Source organism: Gopherus flavomarginatus, chromosome 4 (assembly GCF_025201925.1).
Source record: "Gopherus flavomarginatus isolate rGopFla2 chromosome 4, rGopFla2.mat.asm, whole genome shotgun sequence".
NCBI lineage: Eukaryota > Metazoa > Chordata > Testudines > Testudinidae > Gopherus > Gopherus flavomarginatus.
Genome location: NC_066620.1, coordinates 40,269,586 through 40,295,652, shown reverse-complemented (window position 1 = coordinate 40,295,652; position 26,067 = coordinate 40,269,586). Strand labels below are relative to the sequence as shown.

Genomic DNA, 26,067 nt, shown 5'->3' with positions numbered 1-26,067 from the left:
GGCCAGGGATCCACTAGCCACTCCCCTATCCATGCCATTTGCCAACTACTGTGCTACACTACACATTAATGCATGAGGAGGAAGTGAACTCCTCCTAAGTGGCTCTCCTTAGTGTCTAGGACACCCTGCCCCTCCTGCAAAGCAGAACTTTCCTGAGCTAACTGCTTTTGAGTCTTTCCATGGCCCTTCTGAAGACCTCAAGATATACTCCTTACTAAACAGAAACTTCAAATGTAATAAGTTACCGTGACATTTCAGGAGGTAAGAGTATACAATTTCCATATCTGGGAAGTCAGGAACCAGATCTAGCAGTGCCTTGATTTTCTGCCCCTAGGAAATTAAATACATATAACAATGCTTACAATAGGTCTTAAAAAACGAGGCTTAATGGAAACATAAGCACCCAAGTATGTCTGAGTCTTTCAGATGAAATTTATAAGAGGACTGGACTATTCAATTTGACTGCTGATCTTCACATTTCTTTTCATGATTTCACATGCAGCATGAAAAATGGGGGACAAAATATTAAAAATAGTTTCCCAAATCCATTATTAGGCTTTTCAAGTCAGTGGGAGTGTTGCCAATGCCTTTGATGGAGCCGGGATTTCACTCCTCCATGTTCAAAAATGCAGAGCAACCATCAGCTCCCATTGGCCCTAGTACTAGCTGTGGGTCAGTTGCCCTCCCCCCCACACCCCCTTTTTTTCTTTTTTAAAAAACAGGTCATTAATTAAGCTACCTAAATATGAATTTAAGAAACTAACTATAGTTTCTAATTTTTGAAACTCTTGCCCTGCAAGTACAAAATAATGATACAAATAACATAAAATCTATATCTAAAAACAATGAAGTAGTTTCTTTCCTCATGTTTTTTTAATATGTGGACAGAATTCAAATTATGTAGAATCAGGGTGTATGCAATAATCTGCACACATATGCAAACCATGTATATGTGCATAAAACTGATATGCCCTAATTTGAAACGTGCCCTCTAATACAAACCTCATTATACAGTGATTGGCCTGGTCAATTGGTTTGTGATCTTACAATGCAGCTAACGAATAAGGTCAAATTTTCACAATAGAACATATGCGCATGCTTACTGTAGTACAGAAAACAGACAGTTATAGTGGACTGAGTAAGAGGAAGTTGCATAAAAATGTGTGAAGTTTGGACTCCCCATTACATATTGAGAACAGAGGAATTGTTGAACTAAACAAGAAACAGAATTATAGTATTCTATAAACATCCAGGCACATTTAGTATTCACAATAAAATAAATTGGGTTCCCGATGCGAGTTCTATAGATTAATGATGTACTCTGAAGTTAATGTTAAAACTGTTGATATTTTGGATGGGAAAAAGAAAAAGCAATGTTCAAAGCTAGCTTTGATCAGACATCACAGTAATTAACCTTGTTAGTATGCTTTGGCTCAACTTTATTGCTGAGCTCACAAACCTTCTTGCGACACATTAACAAACAAGTGTTCTAAATTCCAGACTCATCCAAAAGTTGTTATCCAGGACTGATTAAATAAGAATGCTGTTAATATATTTAATTACATTCATGCAAATATACCTGTCCTGGTTTTTGTGAAGCTCTAGCAATGAAAGCCATCAGAATTCTCTTTTGTTCAGCTATTCCACCACACCTCTTTAAAAAAAAAAAAAAAAGGAAAAATTAAAACAGCATCAGTGAGTGTACCTTCTTGATAAACAAACTGGCTAAGGTGAACATTTCCAATTAAAAAGGTTCACAATAATACAGTAATATATCATTAGCTAGCAGTAAGGCCTAATAAAAGACCATTAATTAAAAAATACTCCCCAAATGAAAACAAGTGCATGCCATGCCAAGCTTTTGTAAATGCTGTCCTTGGCATGGTAAGCATGAAGTTTGTTTAAAAGAAAAAGGAGAAAAAATTAAATGCCTTAACATCCCACAGAAATGAGGCTTAGGTCTGCAAAAGAAAGAGGGGAAAAAAGAAACACTATTCCTCTCCAATTATACTGCCAAGCATTCACAAGTGAGCTAGGGATCATAAGGTTAATTATACATTTAATAAGGTGTCAGGGAGATAACTGCTCGTTTCTTTATAAAAATTAAAACGTACAAAGCAAGTTCTCTTTAAAATATAATTACCTACACTTATGCATACAAAAGGACTGATTTCAATCTCTCTATTTTATAAAAGGCTTTCATTGCAACAGACAGCCAGTGCTTGAGAAAGACAAAAGTTAAACTTAAAAAAAGTTTATGTGACAGACCAGATAAATCAAGTGTCTATCCCATCTTAGAAACTACAGTAAAATCAAATATGCAAGACAATATTTTAGTTTATGCTCATTGTAAGTGTCATTCTTATACATTTTAAAATACACATTGCTTTTTATAACATTTAAATCATACTACAAATACTAAAATGCACATTAGGAACAAACACACTTTGGGGAGTGTACATACATGCACACATAAAATGAATTTATAATATAAACTGATATTTTAGACATGCGTGACCAATAAATAATTCTCCACTGCATTAAGAATATACTATGTATATAATATTGTTTGACAAGTTCTTGAAGGTCCAGGTGAAAAGGTTATTGTTTGACACATCATTCTATCAAGGAAAGGCAAACTGATGGAACGCTGAAATCCATATAGCCCAAGTGTTCTGTCAAATATTTGCTTTATGATGACAGTGTAAAAGCATTTTGTGGGGAAACTTACAATATTATTGCTACTGGTACTTGCCATCTTCACCTACTGTCACTCTGGAAACTCAGTTCTTTCAAGAGAAATAGAACATAGTGGGAATATATTTGCATATCCCCTTCACAGGCTAAGATATCAACACAAATATCTATCTTTTTCAAAAGTTGTGTATTTTTTAAAAAGGTAAGGAACATCTTCACTTGCAAAATGGTAAATGTAAAAATTACAGTAAAAAGCTTCTCATAGCATATAATTTATGTTGTACCACCATAAAAACTACACTTTTTAAAAAGAGGTCAGTGACATATTAAAGACCATGTTTAAAAACTATGTCCTCACATGTGTTTCTAATATCATTTTAGAATATTACCTGAAAAGGATTCAACATTTATGCTGTTGAGTTATTTTTTGCACTCCATACAGTCTGGATAATGTAAAGAAGCTGGTAAATATCACTTTCTTCTTTCCAAATATTAGTACACTACTTGAGCTACAGCATTGTATAGGAGTGTTTAAAGTATAAATGGTTTCCACTGACATTTCCCCTACCCCCAAAGAGTATTTTCTCTTTCAGACACTAAATTTAAGGTCTAAACTACCTGATAATGTCCACATTTAACATCCCTCAACACCCTAAAACATTTTGTGATACATCACCAAAATCTACCCATGAAGCTATTTCTAATATACAGGACAATATGCTCCAATTTTGCAGTAATAAGATTTTACACCAAAAGTACAGATGGAAGTATTACCATGACTTCTGGAAAATTCCAAATAATTTCTTTTTTTAAAATCAACACACTCTTGCTGTATTTGCAATCCAGCGTGGGAACCTGAAGGTTAAACTAACAACTGATTTGCATTGTTCAATCCAAGAGAAATGCTAATAATTAAATAGTGAAATGTAAAATGGAAGTTTAAAATTCTTTCCATTTTAACTGTCTATGATGTTATGATTAATACAAGTGAAGAAATCGGTTTGCCTATGATGTGATTTTTAAGTTGACCACGCCCATTTTAAATAATGCCCAGATACCCAATATATCTGTGCAAACAATAAAAAAAAAAAGATGCTTCCACAGTGTGTAATGTGCAAATAATATGCTTACTCCTATAGCAACAACTGTCACTAATGAAATTTCACTATCTTCATTCCTGTTAATAAAATAAATTGTTCCTGAATGTTTAAAAAAATATAAAGAGAGAGAATGAATAAAGTGGAGGTTTTCCATTCCTTTTACTGTTTAAAGTACTTAGCAGCAGGTAAAAACCTAAGTGAATATAGTCCTATTTACTATCAGAAATTGGTAACAGGCCTCAATTTGACACAGGGAGTCTACACAAACACAGCAATCTGCAAGATCACTGTGATTGTTTGACTGCCACCTGCTGGGAAGAGACTCCCTGTCTGAGCCTGTTTGTGTATACTGCCAGTGGCAGCTCTTATCACCCACAGTTCTTTCTGCATTTGGCTCCGCTTTATATTTAGCACTATTAAAATGGCATGAATGCAGTTGTCTCATTCGCTGAAGATTACTAATTTAACTGAGACTGTAGGCCACAGAGACCTGCATTTGTCATTTAATGCATCTGTGACGCACAAGTGAATAGATAGCAAATTCAGTTCTCAATAAACCTTGAATAAACCACACAGAATGTTTGCGTATTCAAGTGAGATGCACTTAGAAAGGAAATATTGCAAACTGTGTAGCTATAAAGATGCATGGTATTTCAAGTATTACGGAAATTAGAGAAATCAAAGGGAAATTGTTCTTTTGCAAGAAGAGATTGCTATATAACTGAGCATTCGTGCAGAACCACTTGCCTAGGACACAAGTTCAAGTGAGATACGAGTTCTCCTTCTCTTGTTTCAGGGCATTTCACATTAGAGGAAAACAAACCATTATTCTTTTCCCACGCTGGCACCCCTAAAACTACTAGTCTATAATTTCGGACTATCTACCCAGGCCATGCTACTGCAATTCACATTGTAATTTAGGTGCACTAGCATCAGCACACTCCATGTACTGCACTCTAACACACATCGACGTTTGATAATTTCTCAATTTACTTATGACAAGCTTGGAACACTACTATTTCTCTCCTGGTATATTATTACCTGTAGTAGAAATCTGGCATCATCCACTCTTCCTGCATCCACATACTGAAGGAAAAGATCTGTGGCAGGTTTGTAAACTCCAAATTGATTGAACAATCGCTCTGCCATGGCACTTACTGCAAAATGACAGGTATGTAAGAAATATATTTCATTTTAAAAGTCACTTTTAGAAACTTTACTGGCATGATTGTTCTTGAATAAGGCAGGATTTTATATGCAATTATGTTTAATAATGTTTCTATTTAACCAGCATATTTAATTTCACTACAAATAACTTACGTTTTTCCAAAGCTGGCTCCAGTCTTTCCTCAATTACCTTTCTAAACACATAGGACATACTTGTGATTGGTGAATCAGGATTTTGCATTCCAGAGATAAACAAAGGCTCAATATATTCCACTGCCATATCAAGGTTATTGCTTAAAAAAAAAAAAAGTACATTGGCATAGTTCCTAACGTTAGAACTCAAACTAAAAGAAGCAGGTACATGAATGTTTTATTTTTCTATATTAATATTACACACAGTACCAATGTTACATTCATGCAGATATTGTAACAACACAAAGTGAAACAAATTTATGGATGAATGGATAAAATCACCAGCAACAATTTTTTTCTGGAATGAACTTTGACCTGTACAAAGCTAAAGAAAAAGTGACAATTTTTTTTTCTTAATTATTTAAGTATTAAACAAAGATGACTGCTGGTTAGCTACTTAAAAAGGGTGTTCTGCAAACCTAAAAGGTAAAAATAAAACATTAAGGGATGGTATTTGAATAATTAATACAAAAAACTCAGAGTATTTCTTTTATAATATTTAATTTAATATTTACCTGAATTTTTCATAGATGTCTTTCTGGATGTGTAAAATGATATTAAATTTAATTTCTTTAGCAGCTTTGTCTATGGTCTGTTTTAACTTAGCAAGGAGTACACTGTAGCATGCTCTAATAAAATCATGGGCGTAAAGTACAGTATTCATAAAATTCCAAGTCTACATTTAGTGTTCTAAAAGTTTAAATGACCATACCTTGCCTCAATCCATTCTAAAAATAATTATAATAATAGAACTGAAAGGACTCTTTAATTTGAGCAAAACAACTGTTTAGTCAATTAGAAATACAGCACATTTCAGCATTTATAAGCCACTGAAAACACTTACTTTGAAATCCATCTCACAAAAGAATATTTTCTGATCCATAATGGATATTTAAATATCCATGCAGTTCTGTTGTTGCTGAATGCCACAACTTGCTAACTAATTTTTTTTTAAAAGCAAAGGGCACGAGGTTTTTGCTATTGAAAATCTGAAGTCTTTGCATGTAGCCTGCTATGTTAACATGAAGTTAGTTGTGATAAGAGAAAGAAAACTGATTACACTGTTTTATGCAGTAAATACCTCTGTATAATCTGATCTATCTAGTTCCTGTAATCACTTCAATTTAGGATAAATACATGACAGGGCTTTGACACTCGTCCATGGATAGAACATGGAAATGTAGTACAATATCCTATTTAAGAGACTGATCCCACAAAACTGTACTCACACAAGTTCCCATTTCTTATGCAAATAATCAATTCACATCACTTTAAATTAAATTAATTACATGTGTACAAAAAGACTGCTCATAAACTTAAAGGTTTTGCAGGATTGGGTCCTGAAAGTAAGATTATTTTCAGTCACTAGATATCATACTAACAGGCCTGCTTGGCTCTCCCCACCCAATTTAAATCATCTTGCAGTTCCAAATATCTGAGTTGGGTATTTTTTCTGGGCCTGAATGCCTGAGGCAATCATAGATATCTGCTATGTATTACATATTTCTACAGCTCTCCTGCTGAATTAGGGACAGAGTTAGCTCTATCTTACGAGAGTGGTTTGAAATAAAAAATACATATAAATAAGAAAAGAATAAGAATGTGGGATTCCTGAGGACTACTTCCAACTCAGGTAGTTTGAGAAGCTCAAAGTTTAAAAGAAAAATATAAATCCAAGTCAATTCACAGAAACCTACTGAAGTTACATAAAGAAGATGAGTGAGCAAAGAACCAACATGAAAGTTAAAATAAAAATGCCAGACCATGGAGCTATAAATCTGAGTCAAAGTGTATGGATGACTTTAGGGGACAAGTAACACAATGGAAATTGTGGTCATATAGTAGTATGGCAAATGGATTTTTTTAAAAATACTCTTCTTATAGCTTTTACGTTCATGAAAAATATATTAGTAGCCACCCGAGAGGCAAGTTATTTAACTAATACCTTTGGAAAGTGCACACTCAACCTCTACATTTCATAACCACCTCTGAAATGGCTAGTAGTTTCAGTTCTCCAGTTAGAGCTATAGGTGTCTGGTAAGCTTTCAAGTCCTATATTTGCACACACACTACACCTAACTCTGGCAAAACCGTAACTGATTAAGTCCCTAATTTTCAGCATTCAGACTTTAATAAACTTTGCATCAGGCCTTAAATGAGCACTATAATATGCACAACAGTTGAGGACAGGCAGTATTACAATCAGCTGAAGCTATGGGGTGAATTTAGGTAGGCAGGGTTTGGTAAGTACATAGATTTTTTACATCATGATGTCATTCAAAGTTTTCCCAGCTAGTAGCAGCAAGTCAGCCCCTATGTTTCATTAAATGATCTCCAGGTTACATTGCACATGTAAAAGAAACTTGAACAGCAGTCAACTTAGCCAGAAATCTAGTATCCATTCAGTCTTAATGAAGGAAAACAACAGAAGTAAGGTGCAACAGAGCACTTCTCCCTCCTTGTACAAAAAGAGCCATACCAATCTTGCAAGTACTTACTTCTTAATGTGAGCCAATACAGTGTTATTGACAAAAAGCATGCGAGATAAACCAATTGAGGCCGCCAGGTTTTCTACCATCTTCTCAACTGTGCATATGCTCTCCAGATCACCTTTCATAGCCAGAGCCTGAATAAGCCGAGTCACAGCTAGTGGCATAGGCACCATGTCACTTTCAAGGACCGTTTTTAGAGTAGACATAGCATCTAGTCAGGATGAAAAGGGAGAAAGAAAATTAAGATTTTAGTTCAGAAGCAGACCTTATTATTAGCCTTACTTGTTCTATATACACACACACACACACAGAAAAGTAGCCCTAAAATAGCTGCAATTAAATAAAATATTAAACAAGTATATAAATGAAGGTCTCAGCAGGGTTTTTTCATGTTTAACAGTTAGGCACAGGAAGATAAAATCCTCCAAACCTTGTTCGCTGGAAAACCTTGACAGTATTCCTAAACATTATTTTTGACACATCACACCCAAGGAAAGCAGCCATATTACAAATATTTCCCCCCTCATTACTCCTCACTGAAGCCTGGAAGTTTTTAACTTATTGTTCTAAAACAGATTGTAACTCAGTTTTCCTTGTTATGAAGCCTTTGCCATTGGAGATATTGGATATCCTAGCAAAGACTTTTTTTTTTAAATAAAGTGAATCAAATGAGTAAAATCGCTGGAATCCAGGAATCACACTAATTTTCTTTTCGATAGGCTTTAGAAAAAATACAATATTGGATAAAACTGCACAATATGAATTTACACACAAGTATAAAAACTACACATCAGTTATTTGTGAAAACTGAAGAGCAATCTTGCCAACCTATAAAGCAGTAAAACCATATTAACAACATGCTTCAATATCAATCCTCTTTCTCACACTAATTTAAAACAACAAAAACAAAAGAAACCCTCTCCACTAAACATTCCTCTAAACTATGATTGTTCTCAATTTACATTATACACAAGCAAGCATAAAAAGAAAGACATACCCCTCCTGTAAAAACCTCTCACTGCTTACCAGCACAGGTAGGATTAATCAAAGGTAATAATTATAATACCAAACCACAACACATACACATTCATGAACTCTGTAGTGTTAACATTTAGGTTCTCTATACAGCAGGAATCGGCAACCTTTGGCATGCGGCCCTCCAGGGCAAGCATCCTGGCCAGCCGGGCCAGTTTGTTTACCTGCCGCATCTGCAGGTTTGGCCGATTAGGGCTCCCACTGGCTGCAGTTCGCCATCCCAGGCCAACGGGAGCTGCAGGAAGCCACGCAGGCCAGAGGATGTGCTGGCCACCGCTTCCCACCACCTCCATTGGCCTGGAGCGGCAAACCATGGCCAGTGGGAGCTGCGATTGGACAAACGTGTGGATGCGGCAGGTAAACAAACCGGCCCGACTCGCCAGGGTAAGTGCCAAAGGTTGCTAATCCCTGCTATACAGGTACAGGCCGCCACCCCACAATCCAAACATTATTTTGTATAGAATGACAAGAAAATACTGTACAGTATGCCTAGTACCCACAGCAAACTCCCAACCCTGGTTTAGTTTTCCATCTTGTTTTGACAGTCTTAAGCAAAGTGTTGCCTGTTAGCAGTTCAGATGTTGCTTGATTGGCCTTCTCAGGAACAGGACACTATAGGAAGAGTCTTATACAACATTACACAAACCCAGTAACATTGTAAAAAACTACTAAAGGCAACAACAAACGCATTCGGTATGTCCTTCTTAGTATACCACCTATAAAAACTTGTAAATTCACATTAGGACTAGTAAGAATTTTAAATTTTTAGAATGTTTGTCATAAACCAAATGTTTACCTTCATGTTTGACCATGTTTTTCTCTACAGCAATCTCAAAATAAAGCTCTAAAACTTTTTATCTAATACAAACTAGTTCTTACTAAAAATATGTGATACATCTTTTAAGAAGGGTTAAGTTCTCCAAAGGATACAAATCTTTTTATACAGCACTGCAAGTGTACATGGCATGTCACAGAGAAAGGTATGACAGTTAAAGGATGGAAAGATACTTGGAACAAAGTTTACAACAGTGAAAAATCACAATACACTTTGTTACTCACACATCTTATTAGCTCTTTTTAGTCCTTTATTTTTTTGAATTAGAATATTTAAATTCGGGGGAAGCATCCAGGAAGCAAGCCAGAGTGGAAATTAGAAACAGGACTTTAGGGGAGAGGGCAAAAACAGAAAGAAGCCTCTGCATTTTGGGGATGGTCTGTGAAACATTTTTCAGGCACACCTATACTAAATGATAACTATGATGGAAAGCTTATCAGTTTACTATTTCAAGGCCCTCTCTGCAGGGAAAGGGGTAGAAACCGTTTTTGTTGCTGTTGATGGAAGCTGCACTTCTTTATATTTAAGAATATGCGTCTGACGAAGTGGGTATTCACCCACGAAAACTCATGCTCCAATACTTCTGTTAGTCTATCAGGTACCACAGGACTCTTCGCCGCTTTTTACAGATCCAGACTAACACGGTTACCCCTCTGATACTTTACAGGTTACCAAAATCAGGGCAAAGGAAGATCTATGGCTATGGTTTCAGTGACTGAAAGCAGTGAGTTTTGAAGGACAGAAATTGTATAATGGACAAGATCAAAGAGGATATTCCAAGCATAATGGGAGTCATTCTTGGAAACCAATGCAGATCTCAAGCGAAGAGAGAGAGGCATGCAAAGAGGATGGATTTTTTCAGCACATGTTGAACAGAATTGAGGTGGTGCAATGAGAGAATCTCGAATGCCAAGGGAAAGAAGTTACAATAGTCAAACCAAGAAATGACTAGAGTATTGGCCAAGGATTCAGTAGTGGGTTATGAGGAAAGAAAGTATCGGGTGATAGTTTAAAGAAAGAACTTGCAAAACCTGGACCATGCTGGACTGAGGACAAAGCAGAAGGGAGAGAGAAATCAAATATGACAAGTTGCAGGCCTGTCTAACTGGAAAAATAGCGGACTGTCAACAGTAAGAGATTAATTGGAGATGGGGAAGAAAAGGAGCTCCACTTCACCATGCTGAGTCTGAGTCGGTGTTAGGATCCTTGCATGCACATGTCAGGGGGAAAATAACCAAGGAATTTGAAACTGGCAACAGAAAACACAGTGAAATGATGTATCTCACTTATTGCAGAAACATTTTAACATAGGCAATGCTACACACATATATGGTACAATATCAGAGCACAGTGAAGTGAATTAATTTAAGGATGATATGGCAGTTACAAATCTGAATTTCCTTGCTTTTCTCAGATTAAAAATCAAACTGTTCCCCATTTTGCTATTTTTGTTTACATTTAGTTTCTCTTGTGTTTTAGAGTAAAATATTTCTGCTGTATAGGCAATTGCACTGACTCAATACCCTGTTTGTGCAGGGTTTTCCAGTCCCAAATAATGAACTCTTAGTAGAAGAGTTTGGCAACCAACTAAATAAAACTCTGATAAAAATTTTAATGTGAGGATGTACACACACACTCATAGGGCCAGATTTTTCAAAAGTGCTTAGAGAAAGACTGGAAGCTCTAACCTTACTAGCATTGTTCAGTCCTGATGCATCACCCACTTTCCATTATTCCCAATACCAACAAAACAAAGACATCAAACTGCAAAACAAATGATCCTGAAGAGCTGAAAGTTGCATAACAGTTTTCCACCATCTTGTCCCATGCATGTGCTTCCCTCAGCCACCATTTCTGTTATGTTATAATATTAAATTAAACAGGAAAGAAAAATACAATGTATATTTCAATACTATTGGTATTGTGAACTATTAAAAAGTATTAAATTAGTTTTTTAAATCAATATTATAATTATTTAGTTCACAATCATGTACATTTAACACTCAATTTAACTCATCTGATATCTCACACAACCAACACAATATGAAAGAAGCAACTGCTGGGAATTGTTTCAGATGCTCTAAAGTATGTTAATTTCTAAAGCAAAATGACTTGTGCTGTGAATTTTAACACACTTGAAAGCCTGTACTTTCTCTCGTTCTGGAGCACAAATTTTGCATGTCTGAAGAGCTGTGATTCATCTTAAGAAAACCCATCTTGTGTTAAATGGAATGGAAACTGGACTAAGTGGTCAAATGACAAGTACATTCATATTCAAGCTGTATTATAAATGCATGTACAGTAATTTACGTCTCTCAGCTACTACAAAAGGCTCTTGATAAGCAGGTAATTTGCTAAATGGACTCCTTTATCCAAGTATTCGAAGGGCGTTACAAGAAAAATCTGCAGAGGCATTAATGTGACGTAAAGGTCAAGCATTGTGACATACCTTTCAAATAATCCCGCCTAACTTGCGTTATGATGAGGAGGCTGCTGGCAGCATCGTTCAGTGTGAAGCCCTTGATGTGGGTCTCAGCGCTAAAAGAAGCAGACGTTTAGAAAGGAATTACTGACATGCTTCTGATACGATAATAAATGGTTGAGCACCAAGGTGAAATTATAAAAACTACTGTTCGTATGTTAAAAATATTGCTGCAAAATATCGACCTGGAGACAGCTTTTGTGTTATCCTGTCAATGGTTATAGAAGGATAATTTTTTTTGCATTCTGACAGATGACAAAGTTGGAAATGAGCAACAAAAGAAACAAAGTACAAGATTTTTTTTAAACAATCGGTTCAGATTCTTGAATGCTGACATATTAGATGACTAAAATAACTGCATGCCCTGCATTGTTCTGTTGTATCCTAAGCTGGATACTTTTTCTTCTTCTTCTAAGTCACCATAATTATAAAATGTAAAACTATTCTTTCAGCAATAAAAATGAAACATTTATTTTCAGTACTGTATATTTTAAATATAAACTAAAGCATATTATGAACTAAAACCATATTATTTGGTTGATTAATTTTCAAATTTCTGTCATCTAGATGTATACAGTTTTTAAAACTGAACATACTTCATTTGCTGCCTTTGCCATGTTAAAATTAAATTTCATTTACCAATTCTGCATCCCTTGCAATGCAAAAAAGTCACACATCTACAGCAAAGAGAACTTTGCTTTAATAATACTGCTTTTAAGAAATGAACATGTATGCTTTTAATGCAGACTAACCAGCAATCACATCTATTTTATACTTGCAAAATGCCCCAATTTCTAATGAAATTTAGGCACATTTTTAATACGTAAGGATAACTTTACAAAGGTTCATTTCTAGATTACAAAATCTCCCCACACAAAAAAGAGGCCTTGCCATTTGCCATATCAGCAATCAAGATAAACCTCACTGATCATCTTGTGGCAAACAACTGAGCAGCCTACCTACTTGAATTTATGAGCTGAGCGGATTGGGAGGTAAGCAGGGTCATTGCCAAATTATTCTCATCAATCCCAAGAAAATCCTTCATAGAGTACACAATATGACTATCCTCTCAGTCACTTTCAGCCTCCAGGGCTCACAAATGCAGTCACTGGACTCAGGATTTTCTTACTCTTCCAACCAATCCTCTTAATCCCTGCCTAAGCACCCATTGCTCAGTTCCGTTTTTTTCCCTTTGTCCCATCTGTCAAAGCCCTTAAGTCAACGATTCATGCATGAGACTGTAAATTACATATAACAAAGGATTTACTTTCTCCAATCTTTAGTGTGATTAAATAGATGTTAGCCATTATTACAGAACTAATCCCTCATTCCAATACTACTAAATTTCTATTTTAAAACTCTTGAACTAAGCGCAATAAACATACCTAAAATTCATTAGAATCAGAAGGCAGCAGCACTTCGGTCTGACCAAGATATCAGAAAACTCCTGGACTTTTCCAGAGTCTCAGCTGGCATGCTGCTTCCCTCCATCATCATCTCAATTCAACATTAGTTCTTTCCAGACCCGATACCAAGATATTAATTTTAAAAATAAACTAGTCTTTTTAGGTAAAAAAAAACTATTGTAACACAAACACTGTAAGATTCTCTAAATATGATTTAAATTTCAAATCTGGCTTTAAACAGAGAACAAAAGAAAAATATGTAAGCCTACACAAGTGAAACTACCTTTCATATCTTTTACTGTAAATATTAGGAGAGATGTAAGTTTCAGGCCACTGCACATACTTAGGTTTCAAGAAGTAGTCTCTCAGTAAATGAGGTTGGTAAGATTGACTCCTATATAGCACAAAGTTTCCAGAATACAGAAATTTGTCAAGCATGAACAAATTTACTTGTTCTAAATTGTTCACACCACAGATACTCTTTCGATTCCATTCACTATTCCAATACACTATCTAGGCATTTTTAGAAGAAAGTTTGCTTCCATAAAAAGGTTTTTGAAGTCTGAGTACTTATAATTTTATTCGTTATTGAAAGACTCATATACTGTCAAAGTCATGAGTACTGATGATATCAAGTGTACTCTCTATTACCTTGTAAAGAAAAACCAGCAAGAGTGAACTAGCATGGGTTCATTAGAGCACCATCATGTGATATTTCTGAACTGGATGGTTTTCTGAACTGCCCTGCCAAACAATGTAGTTTTTATTATTTTAGGTTTAGATGACTGACCAATAAGAATGGAGCTTCTGGATAGATCCTTCTTCCATCTTCCCTAAAGCCAAGAAGTTTTTAAGAAGGCACAATCATGAAAATTATTTTATTTGGGAGCAATATAGTATATTTTCACAAAACACTAGAAACTAAGTTTTGTGGTGACCTACACATTGTTTAAAATCACATACAGGTATTATATGTATCCAGTTCATAGTTTTCTTTTGAATAGACATGCTGCACTTCTCTCCATTGTTCTTTGTTTTTAAACTTCCACTCTCCTCAATCTTCCTTTGATGACTAGTTGGGTTTTATTACAGTACATAACCCATTAAAATGAAGATGCTCCCTTCCTACTTCCCAGTAAAAAGAATTTTAAAATCAGTTCTCCTTACTACATGACAGCTTTTCGCCCAAATATTTCAACCATTTATGCAACTTTTTTTTTACCAATGTAAAACGGATAGTAATCTCATCACAATCAGATTGCCAAACTGTTTAACAACCCAACTGATTTACATCGGTGACACTGCGAGCTGGTCTATACTTTTAGTCACTAGAGTGCCTAAGCCACTTCTGAAAATGGGATTTAGGTGCTTTAAGATTCTACCCTATTTCAGTATAGGGATCACTGGCACATGATCCTGGGACACGTTTTACACGCAGCAGTCAAAACACATGGTACAACCACATGATTCACTAAAGTTAACCCCAATCCAACCAAACCCAATCCCAAATATTTTACTAATACACACTATAGAAAGACATATTACAACTTGATTCATTAATGTCATATTCCTGGACCAGCTAGCCTTGAAAGGTGAATAATATATTGACACCATGCACACTTCTTTTGATTTGATTTATGAAAGACCAATGCATTACTCACTATATCATGATGTTTCCAATTGGGGCCTACTTTTTGTTAGGAAGATGGGACTTTACCTTAAAGGAATGCTCATGATAATTTCATGCAAGGTTATGAGTGCAGTTTTAGAACAGAGCCACAGGTGTAAAAAGCAAACACAAACTTACATGTTTTTCACTTTCATGGCTTCCTCAAGGCAACCCTCAGCCAGCAATGCTTTTATAAGAGTGGAATAAGCAGAGGGAGGAAACGTAATATCCTTCTTTTGTGCTTCCAGTAAAATATTGTATGCCTCTACAAAGAGAATTAAAAAAAAACCAATTGAGATGTCACATTGCATTGAAGTGGCGGCATATAAAGAGCATTCACATCTCTTTTTATTTAAAAAGACTGCATCTTAAACACAAATCTATTCCTCCTTTTCTTAAATCTTTTAGTCTAAAGCTATATTTTAGAAAATTGTTGGTTTGCCCAGGTTTGAATGAATGCTCCTATACACGGAGCCAAAAGTTGTAGGGTTTTATATATATATATATATATATATATAAAACACTGAGTCAGATAAGCTAACTCCAAAAAACTGTTTGAATTCCCTTCCCATAGTTCATTTAAAATAAAAACCTCCACCATACTTCTGTTCACGAGAAAAGGAGAACTAATTATTTTTGAAGCAACACCTAATTCTGGGGTAGATGGTTACAATGTTTGGCGCATCATCACAACAGCATTCAGCAAATATAGGCAGTGATTCCAGTACTGGGAGATTAAACTGTTTGGCTACGACAAGATTTATATAAAAACATACAATTTACAAATATACAGATATTTAACAAGTAAACTAAGCGGCATTTGTTTGACTGATTAGCAGTTTTATTTCACACATTCACAATAACTGTCAGTGTATGAAAAGACGTTACCAAAAAAAAAAAAAAAAAAGGCAAAAAAGATAACCACACTTTTCAATCATTTACTTTTTGAAACAAGATTATGCAGCTGTAAACATTTGGCTCATACCTTTGGTGTGAAGGGGAAAATCTAGTTAGTGTGGGTAACAATAGTATTGAAGACAGTGCAGCGCAGGCTTCAGAATGAGCTAGATAGCAGATTGTGCGTCCAAGGCCTATGCTGGGCTTGTACTATCTACACTGAAGCTGTACTGTACTTTACTGTTATTGTTACCTGTGCTAGTCGGATTCAGGCTAGCTCAGGTAGGCTGGCCTGTGCACAATTTTTCCTGTGTAGACAAACTTTAAGAGTATATATTGGGACTTTTAAAAAAATGTATTCATATATGCATGAATGTGTGTCTAAACAGGTATGCACAAATTGTGAATGTGTAGTATATTGTAAGAATACTGCCATATAGTTATCTAACATCTTTACACAGACACTGCACAGCACATGTATATCAACACAGATATAAAAGAAGATCCTATGGCAAAAATTCAAACAGCCACTGTGTGTGTTGTTCTGACGTAAATCTGAAATAACATTACTTAATTACAACACCACTCTCTGGATCAATACTCAAATAAAAGGAGAGGGGAAAAAATAGGCAAGTAGCATGTGGTAGGATTTTAAAATAATCTAACTGGCCAGACATACTGTGCTTCCTGTCACAATTTTCAGAGTTCTCTTGCCCACTACTGTGCCAAACAAATTTTAATTGCTAGCATTTACAAAAGGTGTTCACTTCACTGAAAAGTTTGTGGAAAATTTTTTTTCCAATAAAGTTTTTCAACTGTGAAAGTGACTAAATCACCACTAGACCAGTAAATATCATTCCATGAAATAAGGTTGCTTACGTATGATAATGAAGAATCATTCAATACATAAGTGCAACAAACTCTGACTAGCGTTTGAAAACACTTACGAGCACATTCTTGCATTGAGCAGCTCTGGCACACACCAGAAGAGGGGATCTACTTTTCCTCTGCCCTACTTCAAGTACAATAGTTGTGTTTACAGTACAGTTGCTAACTGTAAATGTCACTGTAATGCAAACAAAACATTTAACTGTGCTTTTCCTTATGCTATTCGATTCAAGGCAAAAGAAATTCAGATTCCTTCATTCAACCAACTGGCACTGCAGGTGGGTTTTTGCACAGTAAAGTTCTAAACAGGAAACTACTAAAAATACTCCCCACTTTCCCAAGATTTCTATGGCAAATCATAAATGCAAACACTCACTCCAGGATCTGTTTTCCTCATCACAAAAATTAAGGTTTGGCAAGAGGAGTTTTAAAGGTTAATCATGTGAACAAACAAACAAACATACAAATTATTCAAATACCAAACAAGTATTTAAAGTGAGCAGAGTAAAAAAAAAAAGTTTAATCTCCTTTTCTTCAATCTGAATTAATTCAAGAATATGATGCAAATATGCTTGCTTTTACTGTCAAATTCAAACCTTTTGAATGAGATATTAGATGCACCATAAGATCTTTTGTTGCCTAAAAGTGGTTGCCAAAAGGTATTAAATGTACATGCAAAAGATTATGGATAAACTCCTGGCCCCATTGAAATAGAATTGCCATGTGTTGAAAAGGGACCCTAGTGGCTCAACTCAGCACCGCTGATCGGGCCTTTCAAAGTCTGGTTGGCAGCGTAGCGGGTCTAAGGCAGGCTTCCTGTCTGCCATGGCTCCGCACAGCTCTCAGAAGCAGTGGAATGTCCCTCCTCCAGCTACTAGGCATAGGCTCTACAGTTCCCATTGGCTGAGAACTGTGCACCATGAAAAGCTGTGGGGCCACCTGGCCGCGCAGCAGGACATGCTGCTGCTTCCAGGAGCTGCTTGAGGTAAGCGTCGCCTGGAGCTTGCACCCCTGCCAACCTCCCCTGCCCCAATCCTCCAGTAGGGAGGGAGGTCTCGTGCCTAGCCCCACCCCCCGCCACAGGGTGGAAGCCCTGAGCCCTATCTAGCGCATCTCGGTTCTCGAACTTCTGAAGGTTGTCATAGGCAGCTTGGAGGGTTAGTAAGTTTGGCCATCTCTGCTATAATATTTTATTTTTTTCCTCCTAAATGGCAAAATATTTCATAACTGTCTCCACCACCTACCTTTTGAAAATAAACTGGCATTATCTTACATCAACTCCACTTGAGTTGCATGTCTGAAGCTGACTAAAGGGCTCTCAGATGGAGACCATACCCCCAAACAGGCATTATTAGTTTACTATTTCTCAAATCGCTATCTCTTTGTGAGATGCTGTACTCAAATATATTAGCATTCAAAAGAGTTTCTGGCATAAAAATCATATGTTGTATTACCACTTTAAGAGAGAGCTGTTAGAAATGTGACAACTTGCCAACATAAAATCTCAATTCTCACAACACAGTCACATTTGGTTCAGCAATTTCCACTGCTTGGACACATGCACACACTACCCAAAAGGCCAACTTATAACAATGCAGAATCAAGTCAGTAAAATGAATATATTGTTTTTCATAAATAAAAAACCTCAAAGAATGCATGTTTAAAACAGCATCCTGCCAAGGAATTAATCTAATTTTATAACTAATATTCTAAACTGATTAAGTTCACTTTCTTCTATAAAAAAGTTGCATTGATACAAAATTTATTACAATAGCCTATTGTACTCATATCAAAATTACACTACATTGTTTACATAAAGCTGACAAGTTAATTTTTCTAGGATTTTAGACACACATGCATGCAGCACATTTCACAGTATTTTCAGCAAAATATTTTCCTACAAAATTTTCATTCTTAATATCTGGCAGGTCTGGATCATCTATCAGGATCACTACAGAAAATAACTGTAGGATGTGCAATAGCAATCTATCAGTAAATTCAGTCTCAAGGTGCCAGGACTATCAGTAATAAATTGGTGCAATTTTTTGTATGTTTATTTTAACTTTAAATCTTAGAAATTACTTAGAAATTACTCAGGAAATTACTTTGGTATTCAAACCATATTCATATATAGGTGTAAAATGTTTATGATTTTGGTTCCCTCCCTACTTCAATCCTATCATTTATGATATTCAAGGACATTAAATCAATATTACCTAGTCCTTAACACTTTCCAAAGAAAAATTAATTAGTTCTGTTTTCAGAACCAGATCCTTCTAAGGTACATCCATTTTCAAGCCTGCCTTTTGATCCCCCAAATTTACTGGTATGAAAATTAACATTCTGAGGAAGTTCTTCAATCTGTCATAATACAGAGATTACCATTAAAGTGATATGCATACAAAATATGAGCGTGCTTCTACTATATATGATATATGCTTACATATGCATACACAGTACATGCAGACTTATGCATAATCCCTCAATCAGGGCTCTGGGAGTCTGATGGTGCTTTAACACCAGTTTCTCCTGTAACAGCAAAACAATTCTGTGGCAGATTATAGTGTATGCTGTCTCACTTCTGAGACACTGAAAAGGCGTAGGTGTCTGCAGTTCCAGCCTGCACAGTTTAATGCTGGCATAGACCTCCAAGAGAACAATCATCCAACAAATTATACATTAAATGGAGCGGGCATCTTTCACCCAACCAATTCGATTTTCTAATCAGTCCGTGTCAGATGACTACCAGTCGTGTGTTTAGGCAATGAAAAGAAGGAATGCAAATGGTCTTCAAAAGCTAAAGCCCAATCTCCCCTCTGCTTTAATGACCGACAACCCTGTATCATGCATGTTTTCCCTGAAGAGCATTGAAGAGGATGAAAAGGAGAGGGACAGTTTGGTTTCACTGTCCCCACTGCTTGGGATTCTTCAGACACGACTCTGAAGGGAATGGCAGGGATGGAATAACTATACTTAGTTCCATTCCTCATTTCCACATATGGAAACAGATATCCAAGCATAAATTAATGCTGTTTTGCAGCAGACAATGGGCTTTTGCATAGGTGGGAAATATACCTGTCTATTGGCAGCACCAATACTGGAAAGAAGAAAGTATAAGATCAGCTGGGGGGGAGGGAAGGGAGAGAGAACCCTCCATGGGACTAGGAATTTCCATCCCTGCAGATCATTATGATAGGGAAACTGCTCCTTTGGCTTTCTCTCTTGTCAGGTACTTCTGTAGAAGGGTACAATTTACCCTTACGACAAAGGCGAAGCATTGTTTTTTTAAAATGCTATGACATATCACTACTAATACATGGGAATAGGAGGGAGAAATCTGTGTCTCCCTCGTCTTACTCCCACTCCAGCTAACAAAGTCTTATTTTCATCTAAGGAGAGAGCTCTTTTACATGAAAAGAAGAAATATGTTTCTCCCCAGTATACTGAAACATCTTTTTTGAAATGTTAAGGGAAAATCAGAGAAAAAATTACAGAGATTACACAAAAAGACATTTCTCTAGGGGTAAGGTTAAAATGGAATCTGAAATTATTTTAGCAAACATTTTCATCTTGCCAGCATCTTTAAAAATTATCTATGAATCTTCATTACTGGCTCTATCTCTGCTTTGATGGAGGTAATTTCTGTTCTAACATTCTGCCTTAAAAAAAAAGATACAAGTTGAACAATATTTTAGAAACGCTTTCTAACTAAATTCTGGAACATTCTGGGGCCAAGTGATAGGCCTTTTAAGTTTGTGATGTGGCAGACTTGAGGTTTGACTCCTACTTTAAGTGCCTGATCCCGCAAAGCAATGAGCACTGTGGAGAAATGCTGAATTTAGAAGCTTTACGTAAACACAAAAATAATAATGATGATAACGATGCATTCCAGGTGAGTGCTGTAGAAGAAATGCCCTCAGAGCTAGGGAAGTGAAAGGTATTCGACTGGAGTGTAAATGACCACTCGTCATGCTTGATAACAAAAATGCACATCCATTCTCAGTTGCACCAATAAAGTAAAATTCATTGTTGGATACAGATAAGAAAAGTGCTCAGCCTCAGATTAACTAAAATGCCATAAAACTGAATATACGTTCTCTACCTTTAAAGTAAAAGAGATTTCTTAACTTTGTATCACACATTGGTTTTAACTGGGGTGCTTTATCATCAATTAAAATGGCAGTTACTCAAGGTGATTTACTTACAGTTAGTATGTTGGAGGTTAAAAGTGTTCTTAGTTCTAACTAAATGGGGGGAAATGGAAAAAAAAGTCTTCAAAGAACTCTATGCAGGAATTTGTGATTTTACAGGGCTTATTTTGTTTACAGCCAAGAGACAGATGTGATCTTTTTTCAGTGGCAAGTTATCTTGCAGCATTACAGTGAAATGGGTTCAAAGACTTTCAGGCCAGAAGGGATCATTGTGATAACCTAGTCCAATTTCCAGCATAACATAGGCCAAATAATCTCACCTATTAAATTCTGCATTAAGACCACAATTACTGTTTGAACGATAGCTAGGGCCTACCAAATTCACAGCTGTGAAAAACATGCCATGGACCATGAAATTTGGTCTTTTGTGTACTTTTACCCTAGACTATAGAGACTTCACCAGCTGACTGAAAAGGGGGTCATGGAAGGGTAGCAAGGTTACTGTAGCGGTGGTTGCAGTACTGCGACCCTTCCGTGGCTGGAGAGTGGTGGTTGCTATCCAGACACCCAGCTCTCAAGGCAGTGCCCCGCCAGCAGCAGCACAGAATTAAGGGTGGCAATATCATACTATTCTACCCTTACTGCTGTTAGTGGCAGCACTGCCTTCAGAGCTGGGCTCCCGTCAGCAGCCACTGCTCTCTGGCTGCCAGTAGTAGTGCAGAAATAAGGGTGAGAATACCATGACCCCCCTACAATAACCTTGCACCATCCCTCCACTCCCCCTTGTCCCGCCGCCTTTTGGGTCAGGACCCTTATAGTTACAACACAGTGAAATATCTGAAATCATGAAAATTTATTGTTTTAAAAATACTATAGCTATGAAATTGACCAAACTGGACCATGAATGTGGCAGGGCCCTAACTATAACATATCTTTTAAAAAGACATCTCAAAATTGATTTATAGACTTAAGTGGTGGAGATTTTTCAAAGTTTTTCTAGTTACTCTCACTGTTAAAAACCTGCACCTTATTTTCTAGTCTGAATTTGTCTAGATTCAGCTTCAAACTAGTGCATCTCATTTTGCTTTTTGCTGCTATATGGAAGAGCTGTCAACTATCAAATCTCTTCCTCAAGTAGGTACTTGTACACCATGATCATATCACCTTTTTACTTTCTCTTGGATAAACTAAACAGACTGTGCTCTTTAAATCTCTGACTGTAAGGCATGTTTTCCAGACCTCAAATGATTCTTGTCAATCTTTTGAGCCCTTTCAATTTTTCAACATTTTTTTCGAAGTGTGAACACCAGAAATGGTCACCGTAGTCCAGTAATGGCCTCACCAATGCTGTATAAACAGATACTACTGTCTCCCTACTCATACTTGGTATTTCATTGCTTCTGCATCCAAGGACTAGATACAGAATATATGAAAATGAAAAACCTAAAATAATACAATGTGTTCAACTGATTACTGATAAAAAGTACAGGACAGGAGAATTTCTTTTAGAATAAACCTGTATGTTTGGACAGCTATCATTGCTGAGTGGCCTCACAGTGGTCTTTAACACTGATCTTGACAGACATTACCCGTTGATATTCGATCAATGCAACTGACAAAGCTCAGAAATGTAAGTTATACAAAGGATACTGCAGAACTGGATGCTGCACCCAGCACACACTTGTCTGAAAGAGATTCCAAAAATACTACTGTAATTTTAAACCCTGCATTCTAGACTCAGGTATTGCATTAGGTTTTTGAGAGCACTGGTTACTTTTGTTGATTGACAGAACCTTGCTTCTTTAAAGCCAAAGAAAAAAAGACGTGTTTTCAGTTTACCTTGGACACTGCCCTTCTTGCAGAGCATCAACACTTTCTTCTCAGGGTTATTTTCTGAAACAGAAGCTGATTCTACATGGTCTTCATACCAAATCTTTAAAACAAAGTAATAGTTTAATTAAAAAAACATACAATATGAAGAGACACATGGAAAAAAAAAAGCATGATTCAAACAAAAAGAACACAATGTTGCACTTGTATGTAAAGTTAAACACAAATTACCTCAGGCACATCAAATGGTACTTCTTGACCATTGTTCTTAAGAGTATCAGCCAATAACCTTAAAGTTGTCTCACGAGGAATAACATTTTCTTCCTGCATTTTAGTCCAAGTTGCATCAGCTTTTCGCCAGTCATTACTGATCTCTGAAAGACAAGATTCAGTCTTCACATCTAATACATATCCAGATATGAATCCTACATTTTCAGTGAAAAGCTGTATAATGAAAAAGTATGCAAAATCAAAAATTAAATATAAGATAGTTCTGTTATTTTTAGAAGCACCAGAATGAGAAGAGTAATGGGTGTCGACGGGAGAGCGTCTCACCTCACCATAGCGTAGTATGGACCCCACGGTAAGCAGATCTAAGCTATGTCGACTTGAGTTATGTTATTAACAACTCAAATTGCATAGCTTAGATCAACTTTTCCCCCATAGTGTAGACCTGCCTTAAGTGTTTGAAGCACCCGGGCCTTAGATTTTAGCCATGAAAAACTGGGAAACCTCACAAGTGACAAAAGGTTAGGAACCAAGAACAATTTCTCTTTAAGGCAAATACTGACATAAAATGACTTCTTGACTTCTAATCATTTTTTAACTTCCTCATTCAGCTCCTTTTTGTTTACATAATATAGTTCCCAAAATAACTCTTAAAAGACTTGTCTGGAAATATCACATCAAGGTTGGATAATTATGTTGATATAAATGCAAGTGTTTCATGAGCTTCTGAGACCCTGCACCAGTTTTTGTAACTTTTTAATCACATTCCCCCATATTAAAAAATGTTCTTTTTCACTGTGGCAACACAGAAAATATTGGAAACTGAGCATACACAGGAACACAAACTGACCACACAAAAGTTCTTACATGCATAAAGTAAGCAAACCAAAAAGAAACAACAGTATGTAAAACAGGTTCTGACAGAAGTGTGATTTTTACATTGATGTTTTCCCTTTAATCCCCACTACAAATTCTGAGGTGTTAATCATCTCTCTGAAGACTGACAAACAGTTCTCTGAAGAATTTGCTCTATTTAAAATTTCGTGCAGATTCTAATGCATAAAAAACAACTTTGTTCAGAGAACTTTTAAACTGTCTCATAGGAACTTCCAAGCTACTTAAGGTCTTGTTGAGGTCGCCCCAAAGGAATTCAGAAGCTTTGAAGCTTCTATGTCAATAAATTAAGAGCTCCTTAAGAAGACATGCATATCTCTACAGACTCAAAGCAACTCTCAGAGGTTCACATTCTCAAAAAGGAACAAATCCAAAAATTTTCTACCCAACTTATAGTTCTGTGCAATTGCTCTCATTTGGGACAGGAAATGAGTGTCTAGCATTTTCACATGACTATACAAAAATGTTAGCACATTCAAATGGAAAAAAAAATCCTTTTTCTCTAAATCCCACTTCTTAAAAAAAACCCAAAACCCAAACTTAATTACCCGTATATGAACTGTGGTTCTTCAAGATGGTGTCAGCAGTGTGTAGATCCCACTTTAGGTATGCCTGCACCTCATGTGTGGGAAACTGGTATAGAATTATGTTGGGCTATGTCTGTCATCCTGTTTGCTCTGGCGAGGGCACAAAAAGGCACAAAAGCCACAGTTCCCTAACTAATGCAGAATATCAGATGTGGAGGACTTTGAAAAGTGGGAATGGGGAGAGCGTCATGGAATCCACACTGATGATAACATTGCAAAGAACCTCAGTTATTTTAAGGTATGTAATGTTCTTTCTTGAGTATGAGTCAGTGTGGATCTCACTCTAGATGACTGATAAGTAGCGTCCAATCTGGAAGGTGGGACTGAGAAGTCTTGATTTAACTCAACAATTATTCTGAAATTGGCATTTGACCTTTCAACTAGATCAAAGGCATAGTTCTTAAAGAAAGTCAGGAGGCTAAAGTTTCCAGATATGGGTACGTTCCTAAAGCAGAGTAGCTGTAGCTTGCGCTCTAGTGGAGTAAGCCGTAACATGTGGAAGGAAAGATGCATCAGCCATTTGGTAGCAGGCCGATATGCACAGTGTGATCTGTTTTAACATGCTCTCAAAGGAGAGGGCTTACTCCTTCGAAGCACCAAAGATAGCCATGAAGAGACAAGACGACAGAATAAGCCCTTCAGACTATCAATGTAGTATAAGGCTCCTGAAACAGAGTGTGGAGTTTTTCTTCTCTGGAACAGAACAAGGTTTAGGGAAGAACAAGAATAAACTGAAGGATTGGTTCAAGAAATTTCAAGACCACTTTAGGAATAAATTTCAGATAAGGTCTCAACACCACCATATCTCCGTGGAATACTGCATGGGGAAAGAGGGGGTTAGAGCTTGGAGATAATTGACCATTATAGCCTATGTGATGATGACTAAGACAGCCCACCTTGAGGGTAAGATAGTGCAAGCACCATTCTGAAAGTAGCTTGAGAGAAAGTTATAGGAGGTTTGACAGGTGGGCAAGTATGCAATAATCCTTTCAGGAATCTAGATGCCGTGGGATGTGAGAAGACTGAACAAGTGGAAAATATGTAGACTGCTGCAAGGATGGAACCGAATGAATGAGAAATTTCTTACCTTATAATTTTCTGCTAGCAGCTTCTCTCCTCATTCATCACTAACAAGTTAGACCCACCCCCTGCCCCATGTAATTTGGAGGCAGTCCAGTGTTGTTGCCAGAGGCTCCAGCTTAGGCCATCAGAAGAGTTTTTCCAAAGCATTAGAAACCCTTCAGCAACCAATTATTAGCATTAATATATTAATTAACCTTAAGTCAGTTATGCCCAAGTCTCCCTTTAGAGAAAGACATAAATTTGTATTCTGATCATTTACCAGACTACTAGGGTGGGTTGAATGAGGTGAGAAGCTGTTAACAAATAAGAAATTTCTTACCTGATAATTTCTTTGTTAGTAGCTTCTCCCTCATTCACCACTAATGTGAAGTAGTGATTAGTGAATCACAGAAATGGGAGGGGGGAATGATGAGAAGAGCTTAGTTATTGTTAGT

At 36.6% G+C, this 26,067-nt stretch overlaps 1 protein-coding gene across 1 annotated transcript in view; it reads right to left on the bottom strand.

The window, feature by feature from the left end:
- The window catches only part of LRPPRC (leucine rich pentatricopeptide repeat containing), a 164,211-nt gene that overhangs the window by 10,858 nt on the left and 127,286 nt on the right, over window positions 1–26,067 (bottom strand). The window contains exons 28-36 of the mRNA XM_050951750.1: window positions 23,073–23,215; window positions 22,851–22,944; window positions 15,214–15,340; window positions 11,968–12,056; window positions 7,655–7,859; window positions 5,118–5,257; window positions 4,839–4,954; window positions 1,580–1,654; window positions 246–330 (exon numbers count right to left, since the gene is read on the bottom strand). Of these exons, the coding sequence (XP_050807707.1) occupies window positions 246–330; window positions 1,580–1,654; window positions 4,839–4,954; window positions 5,118–5,257; window positions 7,655–7,859; window positions 11,968–12,056; window positions 15,214–15,340; window positions 22,851–22,944; window positions 23,073–23,215 (1,074 nt within the window). The remainder of the gene's footprint in view (window positions 1–245; window positions 331–1,579; window positions 1,655–4,838; window positions 4,955–5,117; window positions 5,258–7,654; window positions 7,860–11,967; window positions 12,057–15,213; window positions 15,341–22,850; window positions 22,945–23,072; window positions 23,216–26,067) is intronic.